The sequence below is a fragment of the Euprymna scolopes genome, chromosome 45 (genome assembly GCF_053919585.1).
Source record: "Euprymna scolopes isolate OS-2025 chromosome 45, ASM5391958v1, whole genome shotgun sequence".
Taxonomy (NCBI): Eukaryota; Metazoa; Mollusca; class Cephalopoda; order Sepiida; family Sepiolidae; genus Euprymna; species Euprymna scolopes.
Genome location: NC_136526.1, coordinates 41763131 through 41789180, shown reverse-complemented (window position 1 = coordinate 41789180; position 26050 = coordinate 41763131). Strand labels below are relative to the sequence as shown.

General features: G+C 32.6%; 1 protein-coding gene across 2 annotated transcripts in view; it reads right to left on the bottom strand.

Moving 5' to 3' along the window:
• The window catches only part of LOC145269494 (protein hobbit-like), a 387158-nt gene that overhangs the window by 133630 nt on the left and 227478 nt on the right, over positions 1-26050 (bottom strand). For both annotated transcript variants that reach the window (XM_080125227.1, XM_080125228.1), the window contains exons 22-27: positions 22339-22465; positions 19811-19922; positions 14023-14108; positions 10035-10104; positions 4720-4821; positions 3931-3990 (exon numbers count right to left, since the gene is read on the bottom strand). In XM_080125227.1, the coding sequence (XP_079981353.1) occupies positions 3931-3990; positions 4720-4821; positions 10035-10104; positions 14023-14108; positions 19811-19922; positions 22339-22465 (557 nt within the window). The remainder of the gene's footprint in view (positions 1-3930; positions 3991-4719; positions 4822-10034; positions 10105-14022; positions 14109-19810; positions 19923-22338; positions 22466-26050) is intronic.

Here is a 26050-nt window from a genome sequence, read left to right as displayed (position 1 = left end):
TATAGTCAGCTAATGTACTTCCTAACTTCCGGTGTGTCTGCTACCGGAAGTGGTGACAAGGCAAATCAGTTCCTTTACTCTGATTATTTTTCAGTATTTCTATTGTGAAGCGATTTATTGAAATAAAATATGAGAAAACGACATTATTGAAAAATATACAACAAAATTTTACAAATAAAATAAGATATATAAGATTATATATTGATAAGAAAATTTTTAAAAATAAAAGATTTTATTTTATTTTAAATTTCATAAGAAATATGTTTATGAAATTATCAGCACATCTTTTTCCCTTTCTGCATTGAATATTCATTCTCAGGACACTTTCGGCAGATTTGTTTGTTGGTGATTAAGCCACGCCTTGCCAACCATCGCATTGTATTAAACGTGTTCGAAGTTTTGTCTAACAGTTCTTTCATTACTGACTTGGTGATAATTCTTTAAAAAAAAAAAAAAAAAAGAGCGCAAAAAATGTTTTCAGTAATTCTTAAAAAAATAAATCTTGTTTCAATAATTCTTAATTTAAGTTTTTAAACGTGTTTTCAATAATTCTTTAAAATAAAAGAGCGCAAAATGTGTTTTCAGTAATTCCTTAAAAAAAAAAACTAATTTCAATAATTCTTAAAATAAGACTGAAAAAACTTTTCAATGATTAATAAATGGAAAAAAGTCCATGCACAGGGGAAATATAGGCATGAGAGAAAAAAAAACCGAAGGAACTGATTTGCCTTGTCACTGCTTCCGGCAGCAGACATATTGGAAGTTAGGAAGTAGGTTAGCTGACTATTACCAGAAAGGTAAAAGAAACAATAAAAACACAAATAACCCCCCCCCACACACACACTAAAAATAGATCCTATATGTTATAGTGATAAAAGATGGAATAAAGAAAGTAAGAGTTATTGCCCCTTACAGATCTTTGAAAAGACTAGAGAGTTCTAGAGGGGGACAAAGAACAATATGGTGGCTTTGCTTGATATTCAATATCGTCTGTAATTAATTTAATGTTTCTGCTGTGAATAAATGGTATTTAAAAATACAATAAGCTGGTTTACTTATTAGAATATCCAATGATTCTGATCCCATTTCTCCGAACATAGCACTACGCTAGATTAAAAATAAATTATATTTCATCCGTCATTACACGAAAGGTAAAAAAAAAAAAAAAAAAACATTTAACCAATTATTATTAATTACAGAATTTTAAACAGAACCCTTCATTTATTTCACGGAGGTAGCATACTCTTGTTCCATCAGCCATGAGAAAAAGGTAGATGTGCTAAGTAATTTACAATTGCATGCTGAGTATTGCTTGTACTTCAACTTCCAAAAGAGTGTCACTTACAACTTAATTTTACCAAGCACTTTATCCATTATGTCACGGGTCTTGGTGAATGATTCTAGGATTCTTGTTTTGTAGACGTACATTCTTACTAATTATTAATATAGATCATTATTTATTACTACTAATTACTAGATTAAAAATAAATTATATGTCATCATTCACTAAGTAAAAAAAAACGGTGAAAAACATTTAATCAATTATTATTAACTAGTAGGGGGCGCCCAGCTTTGCCTGGTCGTAAAATATGCTTAAATATGATATTTTAATTTGTGCAGATTTCGTATATATATATATATATATATATATATATATATATATATATATATATATATATATATTTTTACACAGAGGTCACCACTTATCAAGGCCCGGAAGCCACTCAGGGATAAGGGTTATTGCAAGTACATTACGTTAGTGTGGAGATTTGATGAAGTGTTTACTTAAGGGGGCGGTTCATTAGGAATTTGTTAACGTTGGACTTGAAGACATCCAAGTTGTATTCAGGTGGGAAGCAGGCAGACGGAACAGAGTTCCACAGGTGTGCAGTTCTAAGAAAGAAGCTTTGTTCATGGAATCCATGTTTTGATTTAGGCACAGATAAAGAGTGGGGGAAATTTTTCATTATTCATTTATTATTATACAGTCGTAATTTGAAAAGTAAATAAAAAAGGATTTGGGTGGTATCAGCTAGAATCGAAACCAAAAACAAAACTGTAGCATTCAAAACTAGTGACGTTATCACTGCACCAATGTGATACACATATGAACTTATTAAATATTAAAAATAAATTAAGATGAATGTACAAAATGTATAACGATTTTTTACAATTTTAACTCCTTTTTGACCCCCTAAAAACTAATTTAACCGGCTAAAGACACATAAAAGAACAGTCCACAAAAAAATCCAATCATTTGAGGCTCCTAGCGCCGCTTTGTGACTTTTAGTTTCGGAGGAGATAGAGTTTGAAAATATGGAGACAGACAGATCTATAGCATTTTATATATTAGATTATAGAATTTTGAACAGGACCCTTTATTTAATCTATGGGGATAGCATACTCAGCCATGAGAAAAAGATAGACGTCATAATTTGCAATTATATGCTGAGTATTGCCCACACTTCTACCGCTAGAAGAGTATCAGTTACAACTGAATTTTACCAAGCACTTTATCCATTACGGCATGGTTCCTTGTAGACAATTCTAGCATGAATTTGGGGAACCTTAAACTTATTCTTATTTTAGATGTACAATCTTACTACTTATCACTACTTGTTGTGACAGATTACTATATAGCTTTAGCTTCGAAATGTCATGGCCTAAATCTTAATTTTCCCTTTTTACTTTTTCTTATGGTTTTGATGATATAATAAAGTTATATTTAACTTTTTTTCTTCATCTTTCATTTAATATAATAGATTACTATATGCATAAAAGTAAAAAACTCAACACAAATTCGTCTAATCTCATTTTGGACTCGGAACCAGACCTCCTCAGACAAGATAAACTAGTCAGGTCTCTAGCTGACTTAGGACTGACTAACTTATCACTGTGGTTTATCTTATTTAGGGACAGGATAGAGGGGGAGAAAAAAAAAAGGAAGGAAGATAGAATAATGAGGGTGGGGGAGCATTAGTAGAAGAAGGGAGTCATTTTGGTGTTGGGGGAGGAGTAAGTGAGTTACAGGGTGTAGGTTATAAAGGGAGGGAGACCCAAGAATGAGGGATAGTGAGAATTTAGAGAATTTGAAGAAATTTATAAAGCACTTATAGGAGGAAAAAAAAATGGTTCCCCACACCTCATTATTTTTCAAGGGAGATAATTTAGATGTTTTAAAATATTAGTTTTAAAAAAACAAATATATATATATATATATATATATATATATATATATATATATATATATATATATATATATATAAAATGAAAATTACAATTGAATTTACCAAAATGATCCAAGATGGTAAAATTAAAGTAAATTATAAATATTAAAGAATTAATATTTATAAACTTATCTCAGCCAGCTATAAAAGCTCGATAATACCAAATAGGAAATAGAGCTTATAATATGGATTTTACCGTCACTGGATTTTTTTATCTTCCACCAGACTATCCATTAATGTGTAATCACCTTTTTCTTTACTATATTCCCTCTGCTTAATTTATTTTATTTTCAAGTAAGATCTTTGACTTATTTGTTGTTTCATCAAATACTTCTGCATGCAAAATCCGATCCTGCATTTTGCTAATTCCTACCCTCTGATCAGAAGGAAAGTATTTCTTCGAAACTCTGCGGATTAAGGACTATCCATTTACCTAGTGTTTCTTTTTCAAATTAAATATGTTTTTAACTCATTTCAAAGTGTTTTTTAACATATTTCATTAACTGTTTGCTCATATATATATATATATATATATATATATATTTTATATTAAAGATAAATAACATAAATATATATTTAAAAAGAATACTAGTTTTTTCTTTATGAATAGCTCAGTTTGGAATTTGGTTGACACAACGTTAGAAAAAAAAACAACAACTCATAATTAAAAACAACTAAGCAAAAATCTTTTCATTTTACTTGCCTCGTAATTATCCCGGAGTTTCACTTCAAATGGATCATCACACAAATGTACAGAGAATTCCTGAAATTGAATTTTTTTTTAAATTAAATTTAAAAAAAAAAGAAACATTAAACATTGATTTACAACTTGATTCTGAATGTTAATCACAAAGGATTTTTCATCATTTTCAACATATAGTTTAATGTTAAATGATAACCAGTTTATATGCAAGAAGTGTAAGACAATGGTATACTTTTGTATTTTGTGCATTGGATTTTTGTGATTTTGGTTTAGGTTCATCTGGTAGCCAATGTAAATTACCGAAATATGCTAAGCACCGATCAATTTAAATACACCAAGAAAAAACAACATTTATCGGATACTAATTAAAATTAAAAAAAAAAAAAATGGAAAACCAATTAAAGTTAGACCTGCACTACTGACCTCCTACATCTTAGCACCAAACAAACAGGGTAGGTAGGCTTCGTTAGTACTGATCAACAACGTTCCTAGAGCTGGTAACTTCACCATAATACAAAACAGATTTTAAATTGAAATCGTCCTTCATTTAATAAAAGTTAAAAAAAAACAAAAAAACATGAAGTCATTTTTATTGCCTTTACACAATTTTTCACTGCATTCTGTTTAAAACCATCAATTTTAGTGCCGAGCCTTGTAATCAAAAAAAATGTTTAAACTGATTGAAATTTTAAAATGAACAATTCATTTAAATCACAATTTAATGATTCAAAGCCAGTTTTCTTAAAATCAACCAACTTAAAAAAAAATAGTCAAGAACTTTGAACTTGCCTGAATTTTGATCTTCAAATCAGGAGGAAGTTTAGACTGTAAAGTGAATTCCTTCTTTGGTATTTTATGCACCAACTTGAACCATTTGAAAATATTCACGACCTGTGCAAATAAAAATAAGGAATTGAAAAATAAAGCAACAATTTCAATTTTTCTTTTAAATAAAGATCTAGTGCTTCTACACTATTGGGACGAAATTTCAGAAATCATAAAACTAAATTTCAGATGAAAACAATGGTATCTACATATTCCTCGCATTTTTAAGATGATTATATTAAAAAAAATTACAAAAATCGATAAGGTAGAAAATTATTTATTAAAGAAAATAAAAAAATAGAATTTGATGAAAACGATCATAAGACATAGGAGAGTTCAAAGGGAGGTAATTTTCCATTTCGATTTAAACAAGATGGCGGCAATTTTTCACCTGCTAACAAGATTAAGGTTTTATTTTTTTAATAATTCAGTAATAATCAGGTAATTTTAACTGCATAATTTGGAAGTTACCATTGTAATTTATTAGAATTGACAAACAAAAAAAAAAAATCAGTGGAAACCATTGTTTTTTTTTTCTGAAAACTCCATTTATCGACTACAAAATCTCGTCCCAATTCTGTAGAAGTGCCAAAAATCTTTTTGGAAAAAAAAAAAAAAAAAAAAAAAAAAAAAAATTGAGGAGGATGTTGTAGCTTGCTTGAAGCATTGTGTGTAGTGTAAAAGGAGTTGTATTTGAAGGCTATGCCAAAGCAGTCTTGTAGAAAAACAATGAACACAAGCCAATGAATTAAAAGAATAATGACAATATTGAAGGCGTTTGAATAGTTTTTAATTATCGTATATTTATTTGCCAACATAATGTGTTGCACAAGATGGTAGATGTTGTAAATTTCACAAATTTTTCAGATAAATCTCTTTGAGAGAGGGAGAGAAAAGAACAAGAATTGTGTACATTTGGGAGAGGAGAGAGAAAAAGAAAAAGAATTGTGTACAACCATTCAGACTGGGCTTCCATGTTTATGTTGGTGGCCGGAAATTGGAACTGAATGTTAGTTACACAACCACACAGATTTGTGTATTTGTTAAATTAATTTCCAAAATATGGATTATGATAGTGTTAAGTATTGTTAGAAATTATTAATAATCTATAATATATCTCACCTGTCTGTTTAAATGTATGTATGTATGTATGTATATATGCATTTTCGTATATCTGCCTAAAACTTTCAACAGAGGCGACAGATTTTCACACGATTGGTATCGTTTTGAAGCTCGACTCTTTGGATGACAAATATCGAAAAATCGGCTAAAAATATTAATTCCTTCACCCTCAACTAGACCCTTTTCTAAAAGTAGGGGTCGCTTTTTTCACTGGTATTTTCGATTGACTAGCCCTAATTTAAACCTTTGCCACTTTCGGTTTGGTGATGGACGCAATGGCAAAGACGTCACTTTTTTTTTTTTTCATGTTCTTTTCTTCCTTCGCGGTACAGGGTAGAGCCTGCTGCCTCGTACCACTTCTTGTTTTTTTGCTCAACACACACCTCCAAACACCTGTTTAACGCCGCGCATCCAGGCTAGTTATTAATAAGAGGAACCAAAGATTGGAGCTAAGTCAAGAATTATTTTATATATATAATTATATTAATTATTCATAATAATACTTAATAATAATAATATTTAAATGACAATTATAATTGTTGTTAATCGGAGGAACCAATGGAAATGATAAAGTGGAGAAAACTAAAATATTTGTGCATGTTTCACTTATAATTGTGATAATCTTAATTATTGATTAATCTTAAATATTAATTATATTAATCTTAAATATTGATTATATTAATCGTAATTATTATATTAATCTTAAATATTGATTATATTAATCTTAATTATTAATTATATTAATCTTAATTATTAATTATATTAATCTTAATTATTAATTATATTAATCTTAATTATTGAGTATATTAATCTTAATTATTGAGTATATTAATCTTAATTATTGATTATATTAATCTTAAATATTGATTATATTAATCTTAAATATTAATTATATTAAATCTTAAATATTGATTATATTAATCTTAAATATTGATTATATTAATCTTAAACATTGATTATATTAATCTTAAATATCAATTATATTAATCTTAATTATTGATTATATTAATCTTAATTATTGATTATATTAATCTTAATTATTGAGTATATTAATCTTAAATATTAAGTATATTAATTTTAAATATTAAGTATATTAATCTTATATATTAATTATATTAATCTTAATTATTGATTATATTCATCTTAATTATTGAGTATATTAATCTTAATTATTGAGTATATTAATCTTAATTATTGATTATATTAATCTTAATTATTGATTATTTATATCTGCAATGTGTCTGCATCGTGTTTATTTTTAGTTGTAAGCCATTTTAGTTTCCTCTCCTTTATCATTATTTCCAAGGTGGATGCTCGACTGAGTTCCAATCTTTGGTTCTTCCTTGTAAGATATATCACAACCAAAAAAAAAAAAATTATTTCTTCCTCCATGTGCCTAGTGTTTATTTTGAGTTGTAAGCAATTTTAGTTTTAGAAGAGAATGTTGTTCCAAACAAAATGGCTGTATCAATCCAGAATTATAAAAGCTTGCAAATTAAGACAAAGAATAGAGTTTTCAGTAGGTAGCCAATCCGAAAGAGTCCTGAGATCAAGAGCAAAGTTACTCCCCGTATGGAGACAAAAAAGTTAGGCGTAAGAATTCTTAAGAGATTCAATGTATCTTATGGAGTGATTCTGATTTTTGATTGGTTGATAGCAGAATGTGATTCCATCTGATTGGTGAGCTGCTATCACCCCTGCCTTTCAATTTTTTTTTTTGTAATCATACACTACTGTAAAATAGGGAGCAGAGAGGGAATTCCAAAGGCTGTATCAATTTGTTAAAGAAATCCCAACAAACTGAGTAAATTTTCTGTCTTGAAAACAAAAACAAAAGCAAAAGAAATCATCCCCCAAAAAGTATACGCATATTTGTGATTTAAATATTGCCGTTGGTTGTCGGTTTTTGTTCATACAAGGTTTGTTCCAAAAGTAATGCCTCCTATTTATAATTCCGTCAAATGGATAAGAAGGGATTGCAAATTGCATTGTTATGATGACTGAAGTTATGCATTCATGACCTGAAAGTTTCATCTCTCTGTTTCAGATATTGACGGCGTGAGACCACCATTCTCAATGCACTTTTGGCCAGCGATGAACGATGGCTGTGCGTGGGTGTCCGGAATATAAGGATCGTTCAAAAGCAACCCCTGTCATGCATGTGCATCAGAAGCAGAGATGCATCATTGAATCCCTGGCAAAAGTGTACTGAGAATGATGGTGACTATGTAGAAAAATTAATTCCCCTCTTCATAGCTCTTCAATTTTTGAATTAAAAAAAAAAAAAAAAAAAAAGAGGAGGCTTTACTTTTTGAACGATCCTTATATTCCGGACACCCACGCACAGCCATCGTTCATCGCTGCCCAAAAGTGCATTGAGAATGGTGGTATATAGAGAAATATATTCTAGAAGGACAAAAGCTTGCTTATTTTAATGGTACTGTTCATGTCTCCATAGCTCTTCAACTTTTGGAGTTAAAAAAATAGGAGACTTTACTTTTGGAATGACACTCATAATATGAATTTCTTTAAGTATTTGTAAAAAAGGCAACATTAAAATCATAAGAAAGTTTTTAAATTTCCAATGAAAAAAATAACTTGACTTTCTAAAATACTTAGGGAACTGATTTTTAACTCTTCTTCTGATCTACTTCTTAGCCAGAAATGTAGAGTTTCGGGTATTACGCCTTTTTACCAAAGGACTGTTAGAATAACATAATTAATGTTTTTTTTTGTTTTGTTTTAGTGCATATCAACCCTTTTTGGTTATTTAATGCCGAATCCGGTAATTTTGGAAAAAGTTTCTATGCTTCAAGTTCTTTATATTTTCAAATATTTATTCGTAGAGTTTGGTTTGGTTTGGTTTAGTTGTTTTACTGCATATTAACCCTTTTTGTGTTATTTAATGCTGAATCCAGTTATTTTGGAAATAGCATTCATGTTGTATCTGGTTATTTTGTAGAAAGTTATTATTTTTTAAGCTCTTTTTTTCTTTAATCACTAGTTTGTATTGTTTGGTTTGGTTGTTTTATAGTGGATTTTATTGTTTTTGTTCCCTGCCCTGCAGAATATGAATGAGTTTTGCAATGGGAGACGGAAAAGGGTTACAATATTAACGTTTGGTATATTTTATGTTAGGAAACCATTCAAGAAGTAGGGAAGATAGAAAGAGAAAGGGGGAAATGGGAAGACGGAAAAGGAGGGAAAGGTGGGTTGTTGTTTTTGGTTTTTGATTTTGCAGAACATAGTTAAGTTTTGCAAAAGGAAGCAGAAAAACAAAAAGCATCAATGTTTGGTGCATTTCGTCTCAGGAAGCCAATCTGATAGCACCAGACATAATAACTCTTAATAATATTAGGAGACTTTCTATACATAAGGTGCAGCGAATTAAGTATTATGGTACCCATTCAATGCACAACAATTAGCAGTTATTTTTTAATTTTTATAAGGGAGTTGTCACTTATCAAGGCCCAAAAGCCATTCGAGGATAAGAGTCAATGAGGGTACGGTAGTCACTGAGACAACAGCATATTAATAGTTAGTGGTGGAAATAGGGTAGAATATGAGTATTTAAGGGGACAGCTCACAAAAATTTGTTTAGATTGGACTTGGAGACAGCCATATTGTATTCGGCTGGAAAGCAGGCTAGTGGAACAGAGTTCCACAAGCGGGCAGTTCTAGGAAAAAAGCTTTATTCATAGAATCTGTGTTTAGATTTACACAGACAGTGAGTGGAGGAAATTGTTGATAGTGGTTGTAGCTAGATGAGTGTTTCTTTGTGGAAATTTGACAGGAGGCAGGGCAGCATAGATTGAAGGATAAGGATTAATATTTAATGCAAAAAATGAGCACAAATTTAACCATATTCAACCATCAGTTTGGCATAAAGCATTCATTCTAAATCAATGGGCTATAACTTTTGCCTGTTTTTAACAAGCTAAAACATCTTCTTTATTATATCTGCCCATCTGTCTGTGCATTCCATTTTTTAACCTGTTAAAAAAAAAGGTCCACTCATTTATATTTTACTGCAATATTCTCAATGTTGACCTGCAAACGAATTGTTCATTTATGCATTTCGTATCTCTCATCATGCATTTAAAAATGCTGGAATATATATATAAAAAAATTTAAAAAAAAACAAACGTTTTTCTTACTTCTTCAAAACACGCAGAAAAATTATAATTGTATGGGAACTCTACGATCACCTTTTTTAACTCCACTGTCCTAGAAGAAGAAAAAGAAAAAAGAAAAAAGATTTCAATTGTTTTGTACTATTTAATGTCATATATACTTACCTGGCATAGGTAACGCAAACGCCTGGCTTTTTGGGCCAGGACGTTTTGAAGTCAATTAGGTTTGATCAATGTAGGGGAAACCCTTTGTATCAGACAATTGCTATTTATTTGGACACTGCCAGAGTGCCCTCTTTTTTGGGGGAGCTGGTTTTTCTCCCCACATAAAAAAAACGACCTTGTGTCTAATTTGCTTTCGTGGGGAAGCAAATAAATACTCACTATTTAATGTCATATTTGTCAGGAGTTGGTAGTTAAAGCACCAATGGTTGACTTCAAAAAATATTTCCTTACATATCAATGCCTTGTTTAGTATGAATATAACTAAAAGAAAAAAGAAGAGGGGAGGTAACTTTGTCTGGATTGATTCGTTAGCACAGTTGTTGGCATGCCTGTCACTCTGGTGAATGCTTCTTTATCAATTTGGAATTTTCAGAATTGATGATGAAAATAATTTAGATTTGTTTGCAAAAAAGGAAAAAAAAAAAAAATGAAAAGAATTTGTTTATGAAAAATATCTTTGGTATTTGTGGAGAAGCCCGTGGTGTTTTTTGGGTATCACCGAAATGGAACAGAAATTGTAATTTCGTTCCGGTGCAATAATACACGTTTCTAATAGAAAACACAACAAAAAAAAAATTGAGCGTAAATGAGAAAATGGATGACAATCAATATTTTAATGTATTCACAAAATAACAAGGTTTTAAATAAAACACAACAGGAAATTTTAATACAACGAATTATATACACAGGAAACTGAATTTTTTTTTCTTATATTTAAAATGGAAAAAAGTAAAATTTATTATCTTTCAATTTAATGGAAAAAAATTAAATGCAATCATTTTTGCTTTTTAATAAAATGAAACGAAAAGGAAATTTTAAACAATGAATCATATATATATATATATATTTGTTTTAACGGAAAAAAGTCACATTTATTTATTTTAATTTAACAGGAAAAATTCCATGTTTTTTTTTATTTTTCGAAAGCACAAAAAATTAATGGGGAAATTTTAAACAACGAATCATATATATATATATTTTTTTTTAAACAGAAAAAAGATCACATTTATTTTTATACATTGTCGGTCGTGCAAGCCATTTTCATTTATTAAATTTAAGTTTTTCGCTTGTTTAATTAGTTTTTCGCTAGTTTAATTAGTTTTTCGCTTATTTAATTAGTTTTTCGCTTGTTTAATTAGTTTTTCGCTTGTTATCGATTTTTTTCATGGATGTGTAGAACAAAAAATAACTGCGCCGGAGCGAAATTACAATTTCCGTTCCATTTTGGTGACACCCCCAAAACATCACAGGCTTTTCCACAAATACCATATCTTTTAAATAGTTTTAGTCACAAATCCAAATCTTTCGGAAAACATTTTCCATGACGGATTACAAGATCATTCAATTATGATTCAACTCCCCAATTTCATTCTTGATGTTCTTAGAATTCCTGTAGAGTCCCAGGTTTGTTGAAGGAAATATATGAGAGAAAAGCAAGCCATCTTGGAACTGAGATAAGAAAAAAAAAAAATCCATGAAAACCAACAATTAGGAAATTAGAATTATTAGTGCATTCAGCAATAAACATATCAAAAACAAAAAAACAATAGCATACTCCGATAAAGGTTCCGTACGAAAGACGATGAGAGGTGTAAGTAAATAAAGGATACGCCAAAATATTTGTTGGATGGTTGCTGAATCTCCAGGGCAGCAGCCAAAAGACAGAAGCAGCAGACACGTATGTTGTCATGTGTGCGTGTATTATATTAGGTTTATGCAAAAATAATGCTGTTTTTTAGCGTTCAACTTCAGAAGATCTTAACTCCTTTCATAATAAACTTTATTAATTGAAATAAGAACCGATTAGAATTGACACAATTTTGCCAACGAGAAACAAGTTTATTTACCCCATTAGCATAGAAATCAGAATTCTGGAAGCGATGAAGTCAATGAAGGCCAATTTTTTTGCGCAGGATTGGTTGGTTGGTTGGTTGGTTGTTTTTGTTTTACGGCATATCAACCTTTTTCAGGTTATTTAATGCCAAATCTAGTTATTTTGAGGAACGATTTTTAGTGGAGTATATTTGTTTTTTAAGTCGGATTCTATTTAACCCATAGTTGGGACCCTAACAGGTACTACCACTCCGGGTCAGAGTGGACCTGGGAGCAACGGCAATTAAAGGGTGGCTCAACACTCCCCCAAGGCCCGCAAGCTGGGGCCTCACCATCGGATATAGTTTAAGGTCATATCCAGGACCTTTTGCGCAGGAAGTTGTCCAGAAGCTTGAAAAAGTGATAATCAGTGGGCGAAAGGTCCGGTGAATATATAAATGTTTTTGTTTCGATTCAAGCTGATGGTATCCAAATCATATCTTTTTTAAAACTTTTTAAATCACTATATATTGGGCACAAGATAATAATCAATAGAGGATTGACTCTATAATAATAAATACGAAATCTGCATAAATTATCATATTTAAGCATATTTTATGACTGAGCAATGCTGGGTGGCGCGCTAGTATATATATAAATTGTTTATTCATAATGTTTGGTTTGGTTGTTTTGTTTTAGCAAACTCCAATAATTTTGGTTGGGTTTGGTTGTTTAATTTTTACGATACATCAACTCTTTTCAGATTATTTGATATCGAATCCAATAATTTTGGTAATAGTATTATTTGCTTCAAATTTTTTATATATTCAATTATTTATTCATGGTGTTTGGTTTGTTGTTTTTGCTTTAGGCTTTGTAGAGGATGATTGAGTTTTGCAAAAGGAAATGAAAACAAAATCAATGTTCGGTGCATTTTTGGTCAGGAAGCTGATATCTTCAGACAGCCTTTCTGACAGCAGCAGACTGTATTATGTTGAAACAAAATACCCTCCCCCCAAAAAAAAACTTTTTAAAAAATTTATTTTTTTTATTACATTTTCACCCCAAACAAGGCACATTGCCACTGTGGTGTAGGGGCTACTATCAAGCGCAGCAACTACTGGGGCACTATGTTGGGATTTGGGCAGCAAGATGTCGGTTCACGTTACACTTGAACTTCTGCATGTCAGTACAGTTGGGGAAGCAGGGACCTGGAATGGAATTCCAGAGTCTAGCGGTTCTGGGGAAGAAACTACTGGAATAGAAAGATCTTCTACATCTACTGTGTGGGGGTGGGATTTAGCTGCCTGTCGGGTTTGTCGAGGGTGTCTACGTCGTGGGGCACAAGTATCTGCAGTTCGTCAGAGCATTCACCATTAAAATACTTGTAGAACAGGCAAAGGGATACAACGTTTCGTTGATGGGACAGAGGCTGAAGCTTAGATGCCAGTTCAGGGCCTATCAGATTGACGACTCTCTTTTGAACCTTGTTTTAGGAGCGAGAGACTAGCAGCAGATGCACCAGCCCAAATACTCCATACATGGGCGAATGGTGGCATTATAGAGGTAAGACTAAAAAATCCAATCTTGATTGCCCTTTGGGGCCCATGGTGCAGTGGATAGAGACATTGAATCTTTAGAGTTCCAGGTGGGCATTGTCTAAAGATAGTGGTTTCAATGCTACCAGAGGATTAGTTGGCCAAAAACGTTGTGAGACGACAACAACTATGGAAGGCAGTAATAACTGAGTTAAGAGATTCAGCATTCCTATCCTGTCACGATTAACCATCTGACAAAGACCAGAGGAAAACTTGGCCGAAACGTAGTGGCACAACAACTATTAAGATGAGAATAATAGTCCACAAATAAATAAATAAATAAATAAATAAATTACTCGTTTCAAATAAAATAATAAAACAAAATAACAAAAGTTACTGCAAGATGAAAGTGAAATAAGAAAAATGTCATTTATTACCATGCTTTATTGTAAAGGTTGAGTCCCTTAAAAACTTCCCGCTCTCGCTGCATATGATTGGTCGGCAAAGTTCCAATCATTAAGCTCTGAAATTAAGAATAAAAACACATACAACCAATTCTGAAATACAATAATCAAAACAATCACAAAGAGCTCTTTTTGTAATGGCCCTGAAATATGTGCTGGTCGGCGATTATTATTATGATCGTTATTAATATTTACATATAAAATTATTTGTGTTAAAATGTTTTAATGGAAAGAAATGTTAGTTTTCATAACTAGCACAAACAAAAATGTTAATTTGATAGAAACAATTTAAGTTTACCATAATATAAACAAAGATACGTGACAAAAACCCAGCAAGGACCTTTAGGCTATGTGTAGTGATGATGCAATGGAAAAGATAGCTTTTGAGATGTAGAGTTTTAGTTATGACGGAAATCAGTTCAACATGCAACGCATTAGCAAATGGACGTTTTTTTTTTTTGGATAGGACGCCCGCGGAAGTCAGAAAGGGGTGTCTTAGCAAATGGTAGTCTTATACAAAGCATGCCACCTCTGAAAAGAAACCCAGTAAGGAATAAATGATTATATCAAAATATAATTCATGTCTGAGTGTTTTCACTTTCGGAGAAAAGCATCTTTGATTTCAGGACTCATGGAAGGAAGATTTGGGGCATGTGTTTTTGCTAGTGTTCCAACTGACAAAAATGTCTGTGTATTGTTTGCACCCTGTCTATAAACTGTTAAAATATGTATACACACACATCAACACCCAATAGAGAATACATCTTGCTGCCCAAATCCCAACATAGTACCCCAGTAGTTATTGCCCCTGATAGTAGCCCCCTACACCAAAGTGGCAATATGCCTTGTTTGGGGTGAAAATGTAATAAATCAACACCCAATAGAGAATACACTAGACGAATCACATATCAGAACGTTTAACACTCATAAGTTAAAAGAGACTCATTATAGACAATACACATATATACACTCGAGTATATATATATATATATATATATATATATATTCTTTCTTGGAATAAATAATATTGTTAGAATTCAAAAGATTGAACAGTTAAAGGCGCGTTTCTCCATTTTTATTTACTGTTTAATTTTTCGTTTATATGTGTATATGTAATGTGCGCATGTGTGTATGTGCGTACTTATATGTGTATATATTTAAAACTGACGTGGCACCTTCTCATTGGCTCTACCTCCTTCTCCTCCTCCTCCTCTTCCTTCCTTCCTTTTCCATTCCCCTTTTCCTCGTGCATGCTCATACTTTCACTACACCGATGAAGACTGAAGTATCAGTCAGAAATTATGTAAAAAAAGTTTTTTTTAATTTTTTTCCTAATATCATTTTGTATTCCTGCACGTCACCAATTGAAAACGAATAAAGAAAAGTTATAAGCTTTTATAGTTTTCGTATTCTTTTTCATACATTTCTATTCATATATATATATATATATATATATATATATATATATATATATATATATATATATATATATATATATATATTTTGGCAGCAAGTCATTATTCAAGCACGACTGAGTTATTTTTTCTGATTTTGTTGGATAACTTTTCAATTCACCAGCTGGCATGTTGTATATTATGGTGCCCAGTAGTTGTTGCTCGGCCATATTCGTAGACTTAGCGTTGGATCATCTTTTCTCTGAACATGACGTCATGCGCTCGGGTTTGATTGCAATGTGACATAAGACATCAATTAGCCAATCAATGCACTGCAAAGTATCCAGCACTTCAAATCTTGGCTTTTAATGCTCATTTGTAATTTTTAAGAATCTTTTATTTTGACTTGAATTATCTGAAGAGATCGGCAGGATATTATTGTCCTATCGACTGAAACAATTTGTAATGATTTAAGCAAAATAAAACCTGAGGTTGAAATAATAAAAACATATTCAGCTCTACTAAATATACCTCCTAATGATATATATAGATAGTCATCCACATACAGTACTGCTTCGCTGTATCACAGCTCATCAGTGCAGCTAGAGAGGCAACTACCTGACCACCCAAACGACAGTCAAGGCTTCTTACCATTACACTATTCAGCTGCTGCTGTACGGGTAGTAAATTAACGATATTTTGACATCATCCAAATGCCTAAGCTCGATTTGTTTACACAAAGAGCATCGCTTAATATGCTAATGGCAGTTTGCATACCACTTTCCAATATGCTCAACCGAAGATAGGGAACATTATAGTCATCCTATGGTAGCACATCTAAGACTGTAAACGACCAAGTTCTCTCTCATTCTCTCTCCTCTGATCTTGAGCATGTGGTTCAATTGGGAAAGGAGTGGCTGGTTACTTTTAATGCATCAAAAACCAAGCTTTTATCTTTATATCATCAATGCTCTGATCCCAAATGGCATCAATTGAAATTAATGGCTCTCGTCTTGGGCAGGCCTCATGTTTTGACAAGCTTTTGGGTTTGACTTTTACTCCTGATCTTAAGTGGAACACATACATTAAATCCGTTGCCAAAGCCGCTGGAAAAATGGTGGAATACTTCTATCGATCTAGTAGATATCTCACTGCTGATGCAATTCTCTATCTATATAAGAGCCAGGTACATCCAAGGATGGAGTACTGTTGCCACATCTTGGCAGGAGCTGCTAGAAAGGACTTATCCTGCCTTGATAGAGTTCAAAATAGACTTTGTAGCCTCGTAGGGGATGTCCTTTTCTCTTCCCTGCAACCTCTTTCTCACAGAAGAAATATTGTGAGTTTGTCTCTGCTATATCGTTATTTTCATGGCAAGTGCTCGGCTGAGCTCCAATTTATGGCCCCCCCCCTTGCCAAACTTTCACAAGAAACACCTGTCTAGCAAAAATCACTATCAATAATTTCCCCCACTCTTTATCTGTACCTAAACCTAAATTTAGATTCCATGAGCAAAGCTTCTTTCTTAGAACTGCACGTCTATGGAATTGTCTTCCGTTTTCCTGCTTTCCAGCTGATTACAATATGGTTGTCTTCAAGTCTAACGTAAACAAGTTTTTGATGAGCCGTTCCATATAAGTTAACAAATTCACCAAATTTCCATTACTAATGATTACTATATTGTCCATTTTCTACTGTACACTCTTTAACCCTTATCCTCGAGTGGCCTCAAGGCCTTGATAAGTGGTGATGCCCATGTAAAAAAAAAAAAAATTCATATACAGTACTATTTCACTGTATCACAGCTCATCAGTGCAGCTAGACAGGCAACTATCTCAAGCCAAGATTGAAACTTGACTGCCCAAATGAAGACAAACATATATACTCTCATTATACACCCTCTCCCGGCTATCCAACATATTTCCAAGGCAACTACCAAGAGAAAAGCCAGAGAAGATTTTGATTTGTTTGCACTGAGGATTTAACCTTCAACCTCTAGGAGAGTGTCACTTAAAACTGAATTTTAACTTAGTACTACATCCGTTACACCATGAGTCTTTGCTACCAATGTGGATTAAATGAATAAAGGGTTCCATTTGAAATTCCGTGCAAAGTTTGACAGAAAGATTCCAGAGTTTGACAAGATATACCTAAAGAAGGTACATTGTGAGAATAACACTCAAGATGAGAACATTCGATGCCTCCATTCAGTCTCGAAAGACAAAGGATACCCCCTGTAGGGGCAGCTGCGTGTTTAATTATGTGACAAGGGTCGCGCAATCCCTAACCAAATCTCTCCTGAATCAGCAGTATTTGAGTCTAGTGGTAAGGAGAAGTCCAGAACGACTGGAAACAATGCTGAGATAAGTGGAGAGCACATACAGCACCTGGATGTCCCAAATGGTCACCCATTTAGTCCTGACCAAGTTCAACATTGCTTAACTTTGGTGATCAAGTGGGCGGCGTTGAATCTCTACGGTTCCAGGTGAGAATTGTCTGAAGATAGTGGTTTAAATCCACCATATTTTTTATGTCTGCCGAGATACGATCGCCTAAAAGGTTAATGATACATTTTATAGCACTTTCTTGTCCAAAGTTCCCCCTATATCAAAAAAAACAAAAATAAGAATCTGTATGATGTATGTACCTATGACAAAATGAAAATATCATATTCCAAAAATCACGTAAATTGATTTAGCAGTTTTATTTTTAAATAAGAAAATCAAATTTTATGAGTATCGGAAGAGTGATCATCTTGCTTGCCATTTTGAAAAATATCTAAAATAACAAAGAAGATAACTCAATAATAATTCATACTATATTTATGTTGTAATGTCTAAGAATTCCCATTAAATTTTATGAGTATCCAAGGTATGATTGTCTCACCAGCCATTTTGAAGAAAATCTCAAGAAACAAGGGAGATAACTCAATAATTCAAAACTTGCAAGATTCATGTTGTAATAACTATGAATTCCTATTAACCACTTAAAAATGATTTTCTTTATAAAAATAAACTACTTGATCAATATATATGATTTTTGGAATGTGAAATTTTCGTTTTGTCACGGATATGTACATGATACAGATTTTTTTTATTTTTGTTTTTTTTTTTTTCAATGTAAGGGAAATTCTAGACAAGAACCAATAATTCTTTCTGTAACATTGTTCGGGGACCAACACGCTGTGGCCTCAGTCACAAAGCAAGTAAATAATAGAAAAGAACTTCAACTCACTTTTTATGTTATACAACAACATTTCCTCATTCTCTCATTAATGCTGTGACGTTCCTCACGTGATCATAGAGCCCTCAGGGGCCCGGGCGACAAGATCAAGGTGTAGTGTCTGTTCCGACAGATGCTGCAAGCAAAGACCAGATGTGGGGGCAACCCCACATACCTGACCTTTAACCAGCTCCCATTTCCCACCTCTCGGGAGCTGGTCCCCCTTTTTCCCTTCCCCCTCCCTTCACTCCTCACATTAAAAATCGGCCTTGTGCCTAATTTGCTCGGTGGGGGAGCAAATAAATACCCACACCTCTAACATGATCTTGAATATTATTCCTATTTCTAGTGTGATCTCCTTTTTAAAGTATTTGTTTTTTCCCTAATGCTGATGCAATACTGCTGCCATATCTGGGCAGGAGCTGCTAAAAACAGCCTATCCTGCCTTGACAGAGTACAAAATAGACTTCGTGGCTTAGTGGAAGATGCTCTTTTCTCTACCCTGCAACCTCTCTCCCACAGAAGAGACTTGCGAGCATATCCTTGTTTTATCGTTATTTCCATGGCAGGTGCTCGTCTGAACTCCAATCTCTGGTCCCCCCTCACCAATCTTTCACGAAAAACACCCGTCTAGCTGAATCCACTGTCAAAAATTTCCCCCACTCTTTATCTGTGCCTAAATCAAAACGTAGATTCCATGAACAAAGCTTCTTTCTTAGAACTGCATGCCTGTGGAACTCTGTTCCGTCTGCCTGCTTCCCACCTGACTACAACTTGGATGTCTTCAACGTTAACATATTCCTAATGAACCGCCCCCTTAAGTAAACACTTCATCAAATCTCCACACTAACGTAATGTACTTGGAATTAACCCTTATCCCTGAGTAGCTTCCGGGCCTTGATAAGTGGTGACCACCGTGTAAAAAAAAAAAAAAAAAATGTCATTTCGTATATATTTGCGTACGTGCATCTATGCTATGTTACATTTCTAAGAATGGAAAGTGAAAATTAAATTACATTATTTGTCAGAAACATCAGATTTATCAGGCAGACCATAAGATTTGATCTGATCACATTAAATTACAATCTTAACTAAATTACAGCATTGATATGGCAAAGTAAGAACAAAGTAAAAGTTTTACTGACCTCCACATCGAAGATGGCATGACCATCAAATTCAATGTCCATCCAATTGATCTCCGTCAATAATTCATTGGGTGACATTGACATCACCAAAGTTTCTGTCCGTAATGTAATCCTGTCCCCCAATAAAAAAAAAACAAAATGCATAGTTATTATAGTAAAAATCAATGGCCACCATTAATGTCACACGATCTTCAGAGACAAAGGGAGATAATTCAATTATTCCTGTTTTCGGCTATATTCTGACTATCAGTAGGAAGAAAACAGTGAAATATACAATTTTCCATAAAAATTACTTTTACGTATAAAAAATTATCTACTTGATCAAATTTCATAATATTTTGATATATTGATATTTTCAGGATCACAATTACATAAGTGATAATTTTTTTTTTTTGCTTAAAAGGATATATTTTATTAAAATTTAAATCTTATTCCTTAGCTTTTTAAATATCAGGTCACTGCAAAAGTTTTTTCTTTTTGCTTTTTTCTGGTTCGTAAAGGGACATTTTAAACCATTGTAATTTATTTTATGTATATTGTTATTCCTTAAAAATATTACCATGATTAATTTATAACTTTTTTCTTTCAGATTATTAAAGCATAATTCATAATTTTTTTTTTTTTTGGGGGGGGGGGGGCAATATTCTCACCCATGTTGACCTAAAAACGGCCCTCTTTAGTCAACAGAAACGTAGCCATCTTCCATCATAATAATGCTCACTCTCATACAGCACTATTTACCAAAGATTTCTTAGGAGAAATTAGTTGAGAAATCTTGTCCCATCTAGTCTATTCTCCTGAGCTCAGATTATCATTTATTTTGAGGATTACAAAACCATTTAGGTAGCTTTAGATTACCATCCCAAAAGGAGATTAAGCATAAGTCAGATTCATATTTCACATCAAAATCTAAAAAATTTTACAAACGAGGCATTTATGAGCTCACTGGCAGATGGAATCAAGAGAGCAAAGATTGTTATTGTTATGAATAATTATTTTCAAAGTTTTTGCCAGTTTGTATCTAAGAGGCATTTTAAATCATTATAATCTATTTTATGCATATTGTTATTCCTTAAATATGTCACCATGATTAATTTATAACTTTTTCTTTCAAATTATTAAAGCATTATTTATATTTCTCTACAATATTCTCATCCATGTTGACCTGAAAACGATATTCCTTAATCAACAGTAAATGACTCATCTTCCTTCGTGGTAATGCTCGTCCTCACACAACAAAAATTTTCTAGGAGAATTTGGTTGGTAAAATCTTGATTAATTTATAAAAATTTTTTTTTTTCATATTATTAAAGCATCATTCATATTTTTCTAAACCTAAAGAATTTCACTTGAACACATCACCATGAATATTTGAAAACTTTCTTCTTTCATCATTTGACAGCGAGGAACAAAGAAAAAAAATCCAATATTTTGAATAAATACATTTTTCCAAGCATTACAAAATTATAACAAAAAAAAAAAAAAAAAAAAATGGTACTTGTACAGTTTAGTCAAGACATTAAAAAATGAAAAAAGTTTAAATTGTACGTATCTGTTATGGAATGAAGTTCTCCGAAAAAAAATTTCACTTAATTTCATCAAGTAGGTTTTTTTTTTGTGTTTTTTTTTTTACAGTGAAAAAACAATTTGTTATGATACCAAGCAAAAGGTTTGATTTTTAGGAAGAAAAACTAGAATTAAAGATGGGGAGGGAGTATCGGCGCTTTACATGGAGTTATCTCCCCGTGGCGTGTTCAGCAAATTTCAAAATGGCTGACTTTAACGAGCTCTCATAAGAATGTGTTTTACCGCTGTAAAAAAAAAACAAAAAAAAAACTACTGGATCAAATTAAATGAAATTTTTTTTTTTCGAGATCTTCAGTCCAAAATGGATACGTACAATATAACCTTTTCTTGATATTTTCATTTTTGAATGTCTGGACTAAACTGTACAAGTCCCAAAAAAATACAATTCAAAGACATACATATGCTATTTTGGGAAATAATCGTCCTTCCACATAATCGTCATCTCGAAAATAGTAATATATCCCAAAATTACGAAATTTGATTGAATAGAACATCTGCTGATAGTTAAAAAAAACATGCATAGTTATTATGGTAAAATTAATGGCCGCCAATAATGTCGCAGGATCTTTGGAAACAAAGGGAGATAATTCAATTTCACCTATTTCCTGCCATATTCTTACTATCAGTATGAAGAAAACAGTGGAATATACAATTTTCGTAAAAATTACTTTTACGTATAAAAAATTATCTACTTGATCAAATTTCATAATATTTGGATATATCGATATTTTCAGAATGACAATTACATAAGTGATATGTTTTTTGCTTAAAAGGATATATTTAACTGTTTTATCATTGTAAACCAGCACCGTTTCTGCTTTCATATTATTAAAGAGTCATTCAATGGAAAGGAACAATATTCTGAATAAATACATTTTCCAAGCATTACAGAAAAAAAAAAAAATAATGAAAAAAAAAAAAAGAAGTATTTAAAGACATACATGTGGTTTCTTGGAAGATGACCAGAAAGAATCGTCCTTCCACGAAGAATAATGTTCACTGATATTCCAGGTTGAGCAACTGTGGGAGCATATGATTGGCTACGCGTGGAGCTGCTTAAAGATGATACTTAAAAAAAAAAAAAATATTGTTTTGAAAATGTTACATTTCAGATAGCATATTAGATGCCTTCAATAAGTTTCCAGACTTTTATTGATAGTACACACATGAAACTCTAGTAATCTCCTCTGGCTGCAATGCATTTGTCATACTGTTCCAACAACTTCTAGAAGGTCCCATGGACAGCCTCTTGTGTGAGCATGTCAATGACCCTCATCACAGCCTCTTTCATCTCCTCAATTGTCTCACAACAACAGCCTCTAAGGTTTTCCTTGAGCTTAGGGAATAACCAAAAGTCACAGGGAGCAAGGTCTGGATTAGGGAGAGTGAGGAACTGTCTTGATGCCCATCTTCGTCAAATAGTCTGTGACAAGGATGGAGCATCCTTGAGACAAACTTTGCACAAATTTTTCGCATTTTCAGTTCCTCACAATTAATTGTGTATACAGTTCTCACACTGACATCAAACTGTGTACTTATTCTCTCTATAGACACAGGACGGTCCTTATCCATGAAATTCTTTATTTGGCCAATCAACTCTGGTGTTTCAACTTCTTTACTCCTCCCACATCTCTCATCATCCCTCACAAACTCCCTGCCTTCCTTGAATCTCTTATGACACTCAAAAACTGATGCTTGATTTATACAAGATGGCCCAAAAGCAGTCTGAATCATTTTGCATGTTTCTGTGACATTTTTTCAAGTGTAAAACAGATTTTTATTGCGTATTGTTCTTCTGAAGTGCCCTCAAGTCCAGATTGCATTTTCAAAATTAATCAGCTGTGACAATCTGGCTTTAGTAGGGTGTATTCCATTTCCTGCTGTAGCTGTTCATTTAAACCTGAAGTCATAAAAATTGATCAGTCATATCATAAGATGTATAGAAATAACATATTGAATTTTCAAGAATCTATGACAATTTTAAGTGCCTATACAAAAAAAGTCTGGAAACTTATTGAAGGCACCTCATATATTAAGTTTTTTTGTTGTTTTACTATTTTTTCACTAAAAAAAAAAGGCACAGTGTCACGTTGACATAAAAGGTTACTATTTGGGACCAAATTCGTAGGGATACTATATAGGGAGTTGGGCAGCGAGATGTCTGTTCACATTACACTTGAACTTCTGCATGTCAGTATAGTTAGGGAAGCAAGGGCCTGAGAAGGAATTCCAAAGTCTAGCAGTCCGAGGGAAGAAACTATTTGAGAAGGCTTTCCGGTATTTAGGGATCTCTGCAGTGTAGGGGTTGGATTTTGCTGCTTGTCAGGTTAATTCAGGTGTCTTTACGATATGGGGAGGGATACAAGTGCTTGGAGTTCATCAGAACATGTTTTATTAAAATACTTTTAAAACAGGCAGAGGGATGCAACATTTGGTGATGGGACAGGGGTTGGAGTTTGGTTGATAGTGCAGGAAATATTAGGTTGGTGACGTTTTTTTTAAATCCTGTCTAGGAAAGAGAGACTTGTGGCAAATACACAAGCTCAAATGTAGCAATTATATTCCTTACATTTTTAGCAGTTTAGAGAAAGCCCACCTTCTTTGCAGCAGCCTTGGCAATGCCCTCGATGTAATTGTCCCAATTCATGTCCTGTATTGAATCTCTTGGCATGTGTTATTTATTTTGTGCGTCATGCTTACATCTTTTTTTTTCTTCTGAGTGAATGTTGTTTGATTGTTATGACCTTCCATTTCTTGTAATAAATAATTTTATCAAAAATCTTTCATAAGTTTTGGCTTTGTTTTCGATCATAGCTGAAGGAACTCAAGTTCACACACATATATATATATATATATATATATATATATATATATATATATTCAGACATATACTTTTTTTCGTCATAAGTTTTGGTTTCGATTTAAGCTGATGCATCCAAGTCATATGAATATATATTTTTATTTTTGAAATCATAACTTCATAAGAATTGAGAGAAAATTGACTCTATAATAATATATACCAACTCTTTAAATATCATATTTAAGCATATTTTATGACGGGGCTATGCCGGGCATCCCTGCTAGCTTAGATAAATAAAAGGGCTACAATATCAGGGCACCTCCATTTATGCTGAACGTTAACAGAATGCCAACATCATTATATTACGTATAAAAGAGTCCACTGTGGATTTTCCACAGGTCACACTAGTGATAAAATGTAATGGAAATAAGAAGTCTCCACGGTAAATGTTACCCCAGGTTGAACAACCGGGGTTCATATGATTGGCTACTTGAAGATAACACTTAAAAACAAGACAAAATTATCATTTTTAAAATTTAATGCCGCATTTTGAATGACTTTATGGAATACACATTGCTTTTTTATGGAAGTCACTCCAGAAAAGGCATCAAGCCATTTGATGTATGGAGCTAAGAAATGGTGCTTTAAAGTCAAAAACTAAACAAGGATAAGTGTTAGATGAATAGTGCTTCTTCGTTATTGGAGTAAAATTCGAAATTTTGAATTTCAAGTAAAACCAATGGTATATACTTAAATGTCATGTCGCAATAATGAACATATCCAAAGATTATGAAAAACGATAAGATAGAAAATTAATTATTAATGAAAACAGTTTTCAAAGACCCTTAAAGAGAATTAAGTTTTGCTAAATTGGCCTAAGATTTTGAAGGTTTTCAGAAAATAATTACCTCCCTTGTTACAATTCGAACTCTCCTATTTATATTTTTAGCAAAACTAAATTTTCCCTGGTGATCTTCAAAAACTTTTTTCATTAATAATAAATTTTTTTTTTTTATCTTATTGTTTTTTCTGGCCCTGTCGGTGGGGCATTAGAATACACTGACTGCCCCCCTGCAGAGGGTAAAAGTCCCTCAATGGGGGTCTTGGATATGACCTTAAACTATATCCAGTGGTGAGGCCCCAGCTTGTGGGCTTTGGGGAGTGTGGAGCCACCCTTTAATTACCATTGCTCCCAGGTTCACTCTGACCCGGAGTGGTAGTACCTGTTAGGGTTCCAATTATGGGTTAAATAGAAACATACTTGAAAACAGCAAATATATTCTATTAAAAATTTTCTTCAAAATCTTTGGGTTCGGCATTAAATAACCCGAAAAGGGTTGATATGCCGTAAAACAAAAACAACCAACCAACCAACTTATTGTTTTTTCATCATTTTTGGTTAAGTAGATACTTTTGGTTTTGTTTGAAATTCAATATTTCGATTTTTGATAATAATAGAGAAGCACTTATGAATAGATTCAGACTCAGAAAGTAGCAATTCTTCTCCATTTATCAGAAACCTCGCTCATGAAATGTGATGACTAAATAAGGGAAGTGAGAGTCACGAAGCTGTGAAAGTAAGCTAAAATTTTACTCTCTACTCTCTTAAATGAGCTCACTGCACTTGTACTCCGTCAACGTAAATACTCCTTACTCCCATCTCTTCACTATACAGGTTTTTAAAAATGGGTTCTGCTATTAGCACCATCAAAGTATTCTGGAGTAAGCCCTTTTTTCACAAAAATCAAACATTACTAGTATTTTTCTTCTTTATTATTATCTTTAAGATAGATGCTCAACTGAGCTCCGATCTTTTGTTACTCCTTGTGATCTATGACAACCGAAAAGAATTT